This window comes from Sinocyclocheilus grahami, unplaced genomic scaffold (assembly GCF_001515645.1).
Source record: "Sinocyclocheilus grahami isolate Dianchi unplaced genomic scaffold, SAMN03320097.WGS_v1.1 scaffold283.1, whole genome shotgun sequence".
In the NCBI taxonomy this organism is placed as follows: Eukaryota; Metazoa; Chordata; class Actinopteri; order Cypriniformes; family Cyprinidae; genus Sinocyclocheilus; species Sinocyclocheilus grahami.
In genome coordinates, this window is record NW_015505462.1 from 969,282 (window position 1) to 982,804 (window position 13,523).

The following is a 13,523-nucleotide window of genomic DNA, read 5'->3' on the forward strand; positions in this document are numbered from 1 at the left end:
CATCTGATGAAGGCCTTGGACGGCCGAAACTTCATGTTGTTCTATTAATAAAGCTTGAACTTTGAAGAGTGAGTGTTGCACCTTTGTTCAGCTCACAGGAATTCAAATTCACCTTATTTTTTGTCTCCACAACAATATTGAGAAAACAGATAAGTTTTCTGTTGGTATGATGTTCTTTTCTGAAATGCAGTGTTACTTTTATGTCAGACGTAATGGGACACACACCTTCCAAAAAGTTCAACTTTTGTCTCATCAGTCCACAGAGTATTTTCCCAAAAGTCTTGGGGATCATCAAGATGTTTTCTGGCAAAACTGAGACGAGCCTTTATGTTCTTTTTGCTCAGCAGCGGTTTTCGTCTTGGAACTCTGCCATGCAGACCATTTTTGCCCAGTCTCTTTCTTATGGTGGAGTCATGAACACTGACCTTAACTGGGGCAAGTGAGGCCTGCAGTTCTTTGGATGTTGTTGTGGGGTCTTTTGTGACCTCTTGGATGAGTCGTTGCTGTGCTCTTGGGGTAATTTTGGTCGGTCGGCCACTCCTGGGAAGGTTCTCCACTGTTCCATGTTTTTGCCATTTGTGAATAATGGCTCTCATTGTGGTTCGCTGGAGTCCCAAAGCTTTAGAAATGGCTTTATAACCTTTTCCAGACTGATAGATCTCAATTACTTTCTTTCTCATTTGTTTCTGAATTTCTTTGGATCTCGGCATGATGTCTAGCTTTTGAGGATATTTTGGTCTACTTCACTTTGTCAGGCAGGTCCTATTTAAGAGATTTCTTGATTGCGAACAGGTGTGGCAGTAATCAGGCCTGGGTGTGGCTAGATAAATTGAACTCAGGTGTGATAAACCACAGTTTGAACAGGGGTGCAAACACTTCTTCACACAGTGCCATGTAGTTTTGGATTTAGTTTTCCCTTAATAATAAAAACCTTCATTTAAAAACTGCATGTTGTGTTTACTTGTGTTATCTTTGACAAATATTTAAATTTGTTTGATGATCTGAAACATTCAAGTGTAACCAACATGCAAAAAAATAAGAAATCAGGAAGGGGGCCAACACTTTTTCACACCACTGTAAGTTTGGAAAACTTGAGATTCTAATTTGCTGTTTTGATGTGGCTCCACAGAACAATAAAGAAATTGTGATTTACAGCAGTTTGGATTCAGAACTCAAGCAGCATTTAGATAATTTCCATAAAACAACCCCTGCACAGTCACAAGCTAGACAGAATCCATTGAAACGCTTAACTGCAATTATTACAGGAAACAAAATACTTAATTTTACAAATAAAAAAAATGACTAATTACATTCAGTAGCTTTATTAAGCCACAGCTGGGATCAATAGAATTATTGGCAGGGATTATTCAGTAGCCTCTTAACTTTGGTAGAGCCATGTCCCTACTGTCCATACTCAAATCCACATTCATGCTTTTGGGTTAAAAACTGGTATATTAATTGGCTGCGAATGTCAGATATACCTCAAAATATACTATGTCCATGACCTCTTGTGCCTTTGCTTGGCTCCGAAAAGTTCTGCCATGTCTCTTCGGCTCAAGTTTGTACAAGCTTATGGCAATGTTAAATAAAACTGATTTATCAGCAAGACACGTCATGTTGAGAGAATACTAAAATGAATTGGGCCTAGTGCCAGCAAGACTCAGAGGTGAAATGAAATGAAGTTCCACAGACTTTAAACCGACACTAGGCCCGCTCAGACTAGACTGGAAGAGCATGCTTGGCTGGCCTGATCTACACGACTACCATAAGCCTGGTATATGATTCAATTCTGAGACTCTACATAAACTGAAAACAAATAGAAGTAGAGATTCATGATGCTTTAAAAAAAAATCTGCTAAAGCAAAAAAACAGTTTCAGTCAAACGAAGGTGACATTTCCTTAAAAGTAAGACACGCCAAGCTCTGAGACACATTAGCATGTTGCAAAGTGCACATAGAGCACAAAGCAGTAGTGTGAACAAGAATCCAGTCGATATAAAAAAATCTTCCAGGAACAAAAGCCTTGTAATGACCACAGAGTACTTGCATAAAAATACAAGACGTCATACCAAGGTCACACGGATGACTTGTTCAAGGCAGTAATAGAGAGTAAGCCAAACATAACTGCACGCTGTGCAAACTGGTCTATCTTTACAAAGATAAACACAGGTATGTTTGACAAATGTGCTGAAACCTCTGAAAACTTTCACATTAGAGGCAAACATCTGCATCGGACATTTGACATTTTGCTTTCCCAAGTCACCTATAATATAAATCATCTTTTCTATGAGCTCTCAGGTACAACAAACACCTATCCCACCATTTTACATTTCAGCACATAACCCATTATTTAAGATGTGGCTTGTTGAGTAGAGGTGTGCTATTACTTTTCAAAGCAATCAGATTTACAACTTTCACCTATAGCTGACCATAAAGAGAGTGCAAAAAACAGGAGGGACCTGAAGTTATAAATAGAACCAGAATTTCAGAGACTTGAGGCTGGAGAATGTAACCATCCAGAAAACCCTATAAAAGCACATTAAAGTCCACTCAGAATTCCTTAGCAACCGTATAGCAACACACTGGCAACCACCCAGAACAGGCCAGCATTGTAGCAGCAAGTTCTGCATGGGCAGGCAGCACTTTTCTTTACTTTGCATTTGGTTTTATGCTATTATTGCAGGATCTTTAAAGCGAGTGTGGAGTAAAAATAAAGACACCCCAGACCTTTTCTGTCCACTGCACATCTCTCAGTAAATATGGCTCAGTTTAATGCAAACATTTCATTAAAACTCCCAAGGCAAACTTGTGGAAAATCACAGTGCAGCAGGGAGAAAAGGCTCCTTGAGATCAGGAGGAAAAGCAAACAATCATTCGAGTAATCGTCTGCTGCAAATGGCCTGCCTGTGTAAGCAGCACAAAGGGTGTGGCTGCTTTCAACTGACAAATGACTTATTTCCCAGGAACACTCAGAGATTTCCAAAAAGTTCCTTTTTTGGAAAAGGAATAATCTGCAAAAAGCTGATTTTTTTTATCTAATAGCAAAAAGGCAGAGAAAAAAGCATGTCACATTTGCAGGAAACTTCAGTGACCTCACCAGAAATCGTTGATTTCTGGTGGGGTTTAAAACCAATGTTTTAAACCCCTAAATAGTCTGAATTATTTAATTGCAAGATGACACTAGAACCCCATTTAGTCTAATGAATTATTTGCACTGAAACAAATATGCAAGGATGAAAGTAAGAGAGTGTGAATTACAAAAGCTGTAAACACAGTTTATTATACTTTTCATTAACATTTCCCTCCCATTTGCGTTTCCTGCATCCATCTGTACCAATAGAAAAATCTGTGTCGTTGTATTACATGACAGAAAATCAAATGCAAGACATTTTTAGAAAAACTTGGTTCACTTTCCTTAGCAATATTTGCCTTTTTAACCAACTGGTGTCAAGGGCTTTTAGTGATTAGATTACTGATTATTGTTTAATCAACACTATAACTAAATAGCATTGTGTATTTGTCCCATATGTATGATTATTATTATGATCATTACTTAATTTGTGTTATATGCAACTGCACTATCTGTGACTGGATTGGGCAAATGTCCAATGTCCACTTAATTGTTACTTTGTAATGAGCATTTGGTGTACCTTGTAAAGTGTCCTTGGGAAAGGCGCTATATAAATTAAACATTATTATTATTCATATCTACAGTAGAATTTAAAACAAACTGCTGTTGTGAAGCATTCTGATGTTTACAGATAAATGCCACTAGGGTTTATATGATGTAACCAAATGCAATGACATTCATACATTTTTAAGTGCAGATAATTGTTCAAACACTAGTGTAAAGCTTTTTAAGACATGTATGACACAGAGACTTGAAACCAGCTGAGGAAAATTAAACCTCTTTGATTTATGCATCAAAGCTGTGAGATGATTAATAGTTTAAACTGATTATTTTGCATGTTCTCTTTTAACACAAAGAACTGTGATGAGGAAATCCTGCTTTTCATTAAAAATTTATGAAATTCAAATGCACTGATTAGTGCTTCTGACCTCCTATTTCACAAGATAATTACCATTTTTGCTTTTGTGATTTAAAGAATGTGGAAAATTTCATCAATGTGCTGCTGTGACCTTACTCCTCATGTTTAAAGGGACGATAGGAATGCTTTAGAATGCTGTTTAAAAACCAAGATATTAAATGCAAATAGCAGTGGAGTCTTCTCAGAAACTTACCAGTCAAGCCACAAAAAAAAAAGAGTGAAATCTGAGAAAAGAGCACAGAAATATGGCACATGTTTCAAGCAGGTTCACAATTTATTTATAAGGAATTTCTAAAAATCACTATTTAAAGACAGGTTTGGTTATGAAATACTACAATGGATGTTATTCTACGCTTTATATTCAGTCTGGCAGGGCCCATGGTCAAGCTTCATTCAAACTCAACTGAATTGTAAATCAGAGGTTCTTAAAGTTTTTGATGACATGGACCCCAAAATATGAAGCTACCCATGCATAGGAACCCCTTCATAAAATATAAAAGCAGCTACATATTTTCATGTGACAACACATTTATACTATGTGATTTCTATGTGAAAAATTATTTTTCCACCACACTGCTAAAAACTGCTGTCAAAAGAAAAAAAAGAATAAAGTAATCCTCTGAGTTCTGACCAGTCATTAGAAAGCAGAATGAAATAGAAATATTTTCAAACTTGGTGAATGCAAACATAAACAAAAATGATAAATTTATCATTTATAAATGTTTCATTAAAAAAAGTACACAAATTATCTTTGACAGTCCCAAAAAAATACTGCAGAAAATCTTTTTATTTCTCTCAAATTTTTGTGAACCCCAGCACACCCTAGTTTGAAACAGTACCAAAATACAATTCACACTAGGACAAGACATGAGGAAACTCAAATCACCGGTTACGTCCTGTACTGGATGTAGATTGGCATGGCATGAGTCGTTCTAATTATTTTTTACTAGGAAGACCAACTACAAGGTATCCAGGCCAGTTGGATAAAGTGGGACACTGTACTATATTCTGAAACTCTGACTTATAAGAATAAGTGGGTTATATCCTGTGCAACATTGATTTTAATTCATACTTTGATGATCGCTCCAAACTGCAAAGCAAACAGCCCCATCTTAAAATGCATAAACAATGAACAAAATGCATCAGAGGGACCCCAGCCATTTTTCTTGCCCACAGCATAATCAACGCTTAATCACAGATAATGCTTTCCTTTCAGTTCTATCAGTAAAATGAGGCCAGGCATCTGCGTACATATTATATCATTATGAAAGGAAACATAACCTTACTTTGTTGCCTTACACTGGGTGGGCTATTCCACACTGAAAGTGGAGTTATAAATAAGGGACCAGTGGGTTCCCCCACAGCATTAAAAGTTGAACTATATTACTCCACAGGCATCTGGAAAGGATTGATCAGGCTGAATTAGGAGCAGGAGATATTTATATAGCAAAGTGCCAGCCGAGTCAGTCTCTGAACACTGGACAGACTAGTGCATGGTAGCACTTCGAAATGAGCCAGCAGCCTTCTTAAGACTTGAGCTAAAACTCATTCCTCATGGACCATCTAGCACGTGTTTCTATCCAACCTGTGTTTCTTGCAAAACACATGACGGTGATGTATGTTGCCTCTGGAGTTCAACATGCACTCACAGGACGCCGAAACTTTCCCTTCCACTTCTAAGCAATTTTACCTCTGAGAACGTATAACAATAGTACAAATAGCATAAATAATGTGGCAAGTGCAAAGAAAGGGATTAATTTTCAACTAAAATTCACAGAGCACCCAAAAAATATATGCTTGTAAATGTGTTAGAAAAAAATGCATAGCAAATCATTGCACATATATATGTTTAAATCCATGTTTCACTCAAAGCAACAAAGTGTATTGAACAGGCATCTCAAATATAGCTCAGCAGCAGACTCAAATTAGGGTTACATTACAACTAATCTCTAATCAATACCATGGAATAGAGAACTCAAATGTAAGTGCAGTGCATCACAGTTATTATTGTTGTTTCAAGGCAGTATGACAGCAAACAGAGGAGCGGGAGGGGGGATTTCAATATCCTATGTGTGTATTGTTTAGCTGATCTGATTAATCCTTCTTTTGCCAGGAGAGATCTGACCCGTCTTTACATGATGCTCTGTAAATCTAATTCATCTGGTGCAACGGTGCCCTACATACTGGCATTTATCCAACTTACAAAGACCTGTCAATCATACAGCAGACTAAACCTCAGGGTGCACTGGCATTGTGAAAGTTTGGTGCATGGTGCATTAGAATAACAGGTGGGGGTTCAAAGGAATGAAGATTGCTTTTTTCCCTAATGTGTCCGTTTATATATATATATATATACAGTGGGTACGGAAAGTATTCAGATCCCCTTAAATTTTTCACTCTTTGTTATATTGCAGCCATTTGCTAAATTGCTAAAAGTTAATTTTTTTTTTCCTCATTAATGTACACACAGCACCCCATATTGGGGTGCTGTATGTACATTAATGAGGGAAAAAAATAACTTAAATGATTTTAGCAAATGGCTGCAATATAACAAAGAGTGAAAAATTTAAGGGGGTCTGAATACTTTCCGTACCCACTGCATATACACACACACACACACACCATGTATCATACTGCTATTTTGTCTATGTACATGTGACCCTCTAAAAAAATACTTTAGTAATTAGTATAATAGTAATTTGCTGCTTAACTTTGTCATGGTGCAGGGGATGGATGGATGGATGGATAGATAGACTCTAATCCAAACCCCAGAAAAGGTTGACTCTTAAACTATAACTGTGTTTTTGATCAATATATTTAACAGACTGAACAGCTGAACGAGTGGCCTTACATACCTTGTTTGGATCACATGCTTTAAACACATGGCATGCCATCTCAGACTCTGGGTTATCGGGTTGACTTCTGATAAGGTAGGCAAAATAAGACAGGTCATGGCTATTGTGGATAAACCTGGATATAAACTGTGCTTTGTGCTCGAATATGAACACGGACGGGTTGCTGCTGTTTGCTGGCACGCAGCGGATCAGAGGGGGCGAGAGATACAGCTGAACTTCTCTGGCCTGTGCGGGACCGGACTCGTTCTTCTCACTTTTCCTCCGGATCTCCGCCACCAGCCAGGGCAGCATGGGCAGCGTGGTCCGCCTGTCCAGAGATGACCAGCCCATGTACCAAAGAGCAAACCTATTGTCTGCCTTTTGATTACTGTCATTATTCCCTTTGCCATCCTGTCCCTCCATCTCTCCAAGGGCTCCGGGACAAAGACTTTAGTTGCTTTATGCAACAACTCAGTGCCTTTATACCGCCAAATGCCTAAATACTGCACGGGTCAGTAATGTGTGAAAGCAGCTGGAAACATCACTCACGCTTTTAGTCAAAAGTGCGCAAGGATCGTGTGTCCTGGAGATCTTAAGTACAAAACATAATGGCTTTTAAGTTGCAGCGATGATTTTAGCTTTTATTCCAAGGTAAAATCACTGTTTAAAGATTAAAAAAACATCCAATCAAAGGGTCTGAGGGCTGGAATAATCCATATATGAAGTTCGGCGATTCGCGTGCGTGTATCAATAGGCTACATAACTGTATCATACTGCTATTTTGTCTATGTACATGTGACCCTCTAAAAAAATACTTTAGTAATTAGTATAATAGTAATTTGCTGCTTAACTTTGTCATGGTGCAGGGGATGGATGGATGAATGGATGGATGGATGGATAGATAGACTCTAATCCAAACCCCAGAAAAGGTTGACTCTTAAACTATAACTGTGTTTTTGATCAATATATTTAACAGACTGAACAGCTGAACGAGTGGCCTTACATACCTTGTTTGGATCACATGCTTTGAACACATGGCATGCCATCTCAGACTCTGGGTTATCGGGTTGACTTCTGATAAGGTAGGCAAAATAAGACATGTCATGGCTATTGTGGATAAACCTGGATATAAACTGTGCTTTGTGCTCGAATATGAACACGGACGGGTTGCTGCTGTTTGCTGGCACGCAGCGGATCAGAGGGGGCGAGAGATACAGCTGAACTTCTCTGGCCTGTGCGGGACCGGACTCGTTCTTCTCACTTTTCCTCCGGATCTCCGCCACCAGCCAGGGCAGCATGGGCAGCGTGGTCCGCCTGTCCAGAGATGACCAGCCCATGTACCAGAGCGCAAACCTATTGTCTGCCTTTTGATTACTGTCATGATTCCCTTTGCCATCCTGTCCCTCCATCTCTCCAAGGGCTCCGGGACAAAGACTTTAGTTGCTTTATGCAACAACTCAGTGCCTTTATATCACTAAATGCCTAAATAAATACATGCACGGGTCAGTATTGTGTGCAAGCAGCTGGAAACATCTCCTGGCGCGTTAATGGTACATGGATCACTCACGCTTTAGTCAGAAGTGCGCAAGGATCGTGTGTCCCGGAGAGCTTAAGTACAATAATAATGTCTTTTAAGATTCAGCAAAGATTTTAGCTTTTATTCCAAGGTCAGATCAATGTTTAAAGATAAAAATATCCATTCAAAGGGTCTGAGGGCTCGAATAATCCATATATAAAGTTAGACGGATACAATATTCAACGGCGCCCACTGCTGTCTCTCAAAGCTATAATTGATTTTGATGGAATGCTGTGGACATATTTCGAATCAAATACTAACATACTGCATATAGTATGTAGTATAAAATGTAAACTGTGAACCCTTTCATTCAAAGACAGTGGCTGAATTCGAAAAACATGCTACCACTGCTCTTACTATTTCTGCAATAATATTCTATAGAATTAGTAGTATAATGTAGAAATAGTAAGAGTAGTATGCTATTTAGAAGTGCACAACCTGGATGTTGCACGAGCTCTCACTTAAAGAGACAATTCTTTTCAAGCTGTAAATATCATGTTATCAATTACTCTTGTAGAAAACCTGACACCAGACAAAGAAAAACCTTTAACACCTTATTTAACGCTCCTAAGAGCTATTTTAAATAATGATTGTATTGTCATTTTTATTTAACCTGAAAATAAAACTACTTGTAATGACCATTAGTGGAGAAACTTGCTTTTACTCATATATAGATGATAGATCTACCAGCAGAAGCAGCCAGCCAGTGACCTCTGGATTTAAATCCAGTTAATTAGTCAAACTGGAGGTCAAGCAAGTTGCTTTGTGGGATACAGCATACTGCACACAGTATACATACTATATTGTATACTGCAGAAACATCTTCTGTCATTTGAACCATTGTAACCATTATTTTTAAGTATGAAGTATGTTCATTCAAGTTAATACATTTTATTAAATATAACGATTGACAAAAAAATTATAAGATATCAGATTCAGAAATTCAGGCCAACTGAGCACCTGCATAATAATTTGCATAATGTTTATGTATGTTTTCATGTAAGGATAAGCTGTTGAATTAAATAGAAATGAAAACACTTTTTTAAAGAGTTCTCTCATGTATACAATGGCGCCGACGCTGATGGCTGCCTCCGTGGCGTGCTCTGCAGTTGTTTTTATGTTTTTGTTAGTTTGTCCTGTCTTTAGTTATATCCCTGCAATCAGTTTCACCAGAGACGAATTGCTGGACATTCGGAAGTACACACCACCCGATATTTCACCGGTTTTCGACTATTCGGATGTTTTGCTGGACATTGTTGTCGGGGGAGCTGCCTGTACATACAATTGTCGATTTGTATATTTTTATTCCTTAGTTACTTGTTCTATTTTTCTATTTTTTATTATCTGTGTTTTTGTTCTGTCACTGTCATTCTGTTACACTGTGGAGCTTCTGTCATGAAAACAAATTCCTCGTATGTGTAAACATACCTGGCAATAAAAACTCATTCTGATTCTGATTACTGTTGTTGTCTTCGATTGTTTAGCAAGTGCCCAGCTTAAAACAAGATGCTAAATAAGAAGCACCACTCCCAGAAATAGATGAACATGAGATACATGTAAATGTAACCCGTCAAGAGACCTACTGTAGCCCATCATCATATACAGCCTGTAAGAGTTTCTTTCTAGGCATGGGTTTCAGGCATTCAGAAAGTATTCATCAGCACCCTTAGATTTTTTTCTCTCTTTTGCTGTTACAAATTCAAATATATTTAAATGGGATCTTTCAGCCCAAACAAAAAACAGCAGATCAGCCCTGCAGTGAAGTCAACAGAGCTGCTAAAATCAGATTTTAAAAAATTTAAAAAGGCAGAAGCCAGACACTACAAAAACCAGGTCATCTTATCAAATTTTGGACAAAACCAAATCCAACATCATCCCAACTGTTAAGCATTGTGATCAGGTGCAACACATTGAAAAGTACTAGAAACAAAATACAAAATATTAATTCAGTGAATGTTTTTATTAATGAAAAAGAGTGTTTTCCACTCTAAAGAAATTCATGTTCTTGAGCATCTCATAAGTGTTATTTGTTCTTTGATAGTGGAAAAACAATTAGAGGTGTAACAGGGACCAAATTCATGGTTCCTAAAGGCACTAAAGACAATAATGAAGATCGATAAATGAAAAATGGAAATTTATGATGACCCACAGAGGGGGAAAAACAGGAAATCTAACATTTTCTAAGAATACCATTATTTATTATGATAAAATAAAATGTTAACCTTGTAGCTACTGTAACAGTAGAACTGTAACAGTTTGCTCCCGCAAACATTCTAACATTGCATATGATTTTCACGCATCAGGGGGCCACCATCAATATGCGGAGTATTTAAATCTCTGTTGAATGAACTCTCGCTGTTCACTTTCACGATCACATGCGCTCTTTGTAAAGCAAGATCAGATATTTGTCAATGAGCTCAGGATCTGTTGAGCAGCAAATCCTCCAGCATGGTATGTCAGCAATCTCTCCTCTCAGCCCGTGATCAGTGAAATCTGACTCCCGCAGCTCGTGTTGGATGCAGGGTTGTCAAGTCCGCGTTTTTCCCTACTTTTAAACTGTTGCCATGGATTGATTTCCCCTGTGGGTTAAAGGTTTGAAATGTTGCAAAAATTAAATTTGACTGAAATGCTGGTATTGAAACATTTTGCATTCTACCCAGAGCCGTCACTACTGGGGTGAAAGGTGGTGACCAGGGGCCCACGGCTGTGTCGGTGTCCTTAATGTTAATCCAAGAAAATCACTCACTGCTCTTGACTGAATAAATGTTTAGTTTTTACAACTAATCTATATTTAATTTATACAGTGAAGACTATGCAGTGCTATTTTACATTTGATTATTCGGTTTCTGTACCTGAATACCTACAAACTTGAAAAAACTAAACATTGTTTAATTTCTATATTTGTTCTACACTGAACAAAATTATAAAAGCAACACTTTTGTTTTTGCCCCCATTTTTCATGAGCTGAACTCAAAGATTTAAGACTTTTTCTATGTACACAAAAGGCCTATTTCTCTCAAATATTGTTCACAAATCTGTCTAAATCTGTGTTAGTGAGCACTTCTCCTTTGCCGAGATAATCCATCCACCTCACAGGTGTGGCATATCAAGATGCTGATTAGACAGCATGATTATTGCACAGGTGTGCCTTAGGCTGGCCACAATAAAAGGCCACTCTAAAATGTGCAGTTTCACATACACATACATTCAAAATGCCATCAATAAAATGTACCTGTGTTCGTTGTCCATAACATATGCCTGCCCATACCATAACCCCACCGCTACCATGGGCCACTCGATCCACAACGTTGACATCAGGCAAAAACAAAAGTGTTGCGTTTATAATTTTGTTCAGTGTATTTATTTATTTGTGCTGTTTACATGATTTCAAACAGGGCCCATGAGTACAACCTGCACCGAGGCCCCGCAAACCCCAGCTACGGCCGATTCTACCCATGATAAAACTGTACTATATGATAAGTTTTGTGAAGGAGGGCCACTGGTGGGAAGCTTTTTAGCTGTGTTTATGATCAATATGCATAACAGTGACTGTAAAATCTATTTTAGGTATGAAAATGACATATTCTGAGTTTAGATATTTGGGATTGTGCTACATACGGCGCTTTCAGCATTACTTTAACCACCAAACAACCACACATGTTGCAGCCCCCCGCTTCGCCCCACCGCACCCACTGTCCTCTTTTTGGAAAACTAAAATATGGTCACCCTATTTTTAATTCACATACATTTACTTTAATGACGTTTTGTCCTCAAAAAATAACACTGTACCTAAAATAGTATGACATGAGTCTTATAATAGCTTGAACAGTTTTCTGATCAAGGTTTATCCCAGCTCTTTGAAATTTCTGTGTTAGGGAAATAAAAACATTGCAAAGACATAAAAAGCAGGTACATGCATGCTTAATTTACAGCATATTTACAGGGATTTAATTTTGTGAACTTGCATCACAGGTTTCAATCAAATCTACTGCTCTGTTCTGATCCTGAAGATGAACCAGGATTGACTGAAGCTGGAAAAAGAAAAGACGATTATCAGAACAGTCATAAACACTTAAAAACAGGACATTCAGTAAATAACTATGATAATATGTCAAAATTATCTGTAAGTGTGACGTGTTGCATTTTTCGTAGCACAAACGTGCAATGCTTTTCTTCCCATTGTACATGACCACAATGTAATGACACATCTTACCGTTTCTGCAAACAAGTCTATGGGGAGTTTTTCGACCACACCATCCACACCTGCAATAAATAAATAAAAAATCTCACCGCTAATCAGGATTATATCATTTATTAATGTTAGGACATATCGATGTATTATGTTCTGTGCAGAAAATCACCCAGTAATATACTGCATATGATTTATATATTAATATCTGTATATAAGGTTAATTCTGACTTGCACAGAACGGGACTTTGCCCTTTATATTTGCAAGAAAAATAGTAACAGATTCTAACTGTTACTCACCAGTTGACAGATCCATTCCTAACATCTTCGACAACTATGGCAATATTTACTATAAGGCTACTGCATTCATGTTAAAAGCGAGTCTGTTTTAAAGCATCGACCAATTACTTTAGTCCAGTACTGTTTATAAAATTTACTTCTAAGCAGTTTCAGACCGGAAGTGAAAGATCTTGAGATTTCCTTTCAAAATAATAGTAAGACAATAGGTTGGTGCTAGGTATCTGTCGGTGTTATGAAGAAATAATCCAGAAAAGTGAAAAGGAATAACTGAACGAAATAATTGTACAAAAAGGGTTATCCAAGGTGTATCTTGGATATCCAAAGCGCATTCTCAATAAATCCATACATAAGTTTTAATGTGACAATAAATCCAGTTTAAAGTACAAGTATCCAGTCATTCTCTTCTCTAGTGTAATCTCTTAAAATGCCAAAAAGTCTAAAATACTTTTTTTGTTTGACATCTTCAATACTCATGAGTTAATCACTGTCATCAAAACCTAATAATTGTCATCAAATATTTTATTTTTAATTTTTAAAAATATCAAGAGTTACTCCATTTGACCTGATATGTGCTTT

At 37.6% G+C, this 13,523-nt stretch overlaps 1 protein-coding gene across 4 annotated transcripts in view; it reads right to left on the bottom strand.

Annotated features, from left to right (window-relative positions):
• LOC107600383 (TBC1 domain family member 4-like) overlaps window positions 1-7,642 on the bottom strand; it is a 32,954-nt gene extending 25,312 nt beyond the window's left edge. For all 4 annotated transcript variants that reach the window (XM_016292264.1, XM_016292260.1, XM_016292262.1 and 1 more), the window contains exon 1: window positions 6,904-7,642. In XM_016292264.1, the coding sequence (XP_016147750.1) occupies window positions 6,904-7,305 (402 nt within the window). In that variant the 5' untranslated portion in view covers window positions 7,306-7,642. The remainder of the gene's footprint in view (window positions 1-6,903) is intronic.
• Window positions 7,643-13,523: the final 5,881 nt, after the last annotated feature.